Genomic DNA, 1906 nt, shown 5'->3' on the forward strand with positions numbered 1-1906 from the left:
AAATGAAAATAAATAAAAGTCTATTTTTAATAAGAAAGAATTGATAACTTAGATTTACTATCAATAGAAAGCGATCTTACATCTTCTTTAAACTTCGATGACATAATAAATGAATTTACTTTAAAAATAACAAGAAAAGTAATATTATAAAATAGCTTATATTCATTATTTCTATTATAAATATAAAAATATATTGTTTATTACAGTTAATAAATAATATAAAAAAATAAATGTTTAATTTTGTTTTCAATATCAATAATAAATATATATAATATATATATATATATATGTATATAATAATTAATAAATAACAGGTACAAGAAATCTGTAGCCTGTAGAGATAAAAAATGTATAACATTATAATTATGTTTGTGAATACTAAATTGATATAAATTATTATTTTTTTAAACTCGTTTGTGGAAGGGGGGCTATGAACGCTACTGTTGCCACGTTTTTTTATTTTGCCTAAGGCCACAAAATACCAAAATCAGGCCCTAAATTCTAAGTTCTGATAATACGTAAATAGGTACGTTGTAATAGTCTTGTTGATTCGGTTTTGAAGGAACCGGACGTCCGGACGCCGTCCAGATAAAATAAACTTTATACATTTTTTAAACAAGTTTTGGATAGGTAAAACTATTTTTTCGGTATTTTTTGTAAAAAGGAATAAAAATATTATTATTTTTTTGGTACGTCTGTCAAGATGTCCTGATAAGCCATAATAGACTCTACTTCATGTGTATATAATGTCTATATAGCAAGTTAAATATTACTTTTATTAAAATGCATGATAATTTTAAACTAAAAATTATATCTTCGATGCATTAAATGTTTTAACTATATGTCTTCAGACTATAGAAATTACAAATTTAAAGTGAAAATAAATTGTAAAATAATATTTCTGGAAATTGCAGAAAAATGGAAAAAAATTGTATAGTACCATTCATTGTTCTCTGCACAAATATAGTATTTTGCGAGATATTAAAATGTCGATTTTTTCACGTGGGTTCTCCGAATTCGGTTACCGAAACTTGTTCTACTGAGCCGGCGTATTGTTATGCCACTTGGCATAACGATACCCGGTTCAACGATGTAACAATAAAGAAAAAGGTAATATAACTTAATAATTATAGAATTTTGTTTAATTGTATCATGTTTTCATTTTAATAACAATTTATAGGGTTATACTTCAGTGGACGATGGCCGATTCAATCACAAAGATTGCATAAATCACGATTCGATTGGCTACCCGCCAAAAGAACGGAGTTGTTCTTGTAATGTGGACGATTGCAACAACAATGTGGGGTGGGAGCCAATCGATAGTAAGCAATACATAATTTATCATGCACACGTATATCGTTAACTAAAAAATGTAATAATAAATTTATTTTTATTTTTATCTTAGCTGAAAGTGATTGGGAAACGATCAAGAACGTGCTGATTATGGTAGCATGCTGTCTTATATTGCCAGTATACTTTTTTCTACGCAAGAGATACTACCAATACGTTCGAGTAAGTACATTTAATAATTATTTTTCTTTTGTAATAACTGTTAAATAGTATTATGTATTATACTTTTATCCGTGAGCGGATAGGTACGTACTTTTTTTTACGGGGATATATTAATTATTGAGGCTTCGTGTATTATATATAAATAAAAAAAGGTGGGTAAGTGGATTTCGCTCTGCTGTACAGTAGGTTACAAGTGGGTCACTGTATAATGGATGGTATTAAATTTGAATTCAATGATATAATATCATTGTATAAGAAAAACGATTCTGAGCGGAGACGGTATGTTAGTCTAGGTATAAGACATAATATTATATTAGGTACCTATAATAAATTCCAAATTAATCATATCATAATATTTATTAGGTACTTATAACGCGTTATACATCAACAAAAA

General features: G+C 27.3%; 1 protein-coding gene across 1 annotated transcript; it reads left to right on the plus strand.

Annotated features, from left to right (window-relative positions):
- The first annotated feature begins 918 nt into the window (after positions 1-918).
- On the plus strand, positions 919-1654 carry LOC107885807. The gene is made up of 3 exons (XM_016809502.2): positions 919-1110; positions 1181-1322; positions 1406-1654. The coding sequence occupies exons 1-3, from the start codon at positions 919-921 to the stop codon at positions 1558-1560; spliced, it is 489 nt and encodes a 162-aa protein (XP_016664991.1). The 3' UTR covers positions 1561-1654.
- Positions 1655-1906: the final 252 nt, after the last annotated feature.

The sequence above is a fragment of the Acyrthosiphon pisum genome, unplaced genomic scaffold (genome assembly GCF_005508785.2).
Source record: "Acyrthosiphon pisum isolate AL4f unplaced genomic scaffold, pea_aphid_22Mar2018_4r6ur Scaffold_15767;HRSCAF=16426, whole genome shotgun sequence".
Taxonomy (NCBI): Eukaryota; Metazoa; Arthropoda; class Insecta; order Hemiptera; family Aphididae; genus Acyrthosiphon; species Acyrthosiphon pisum.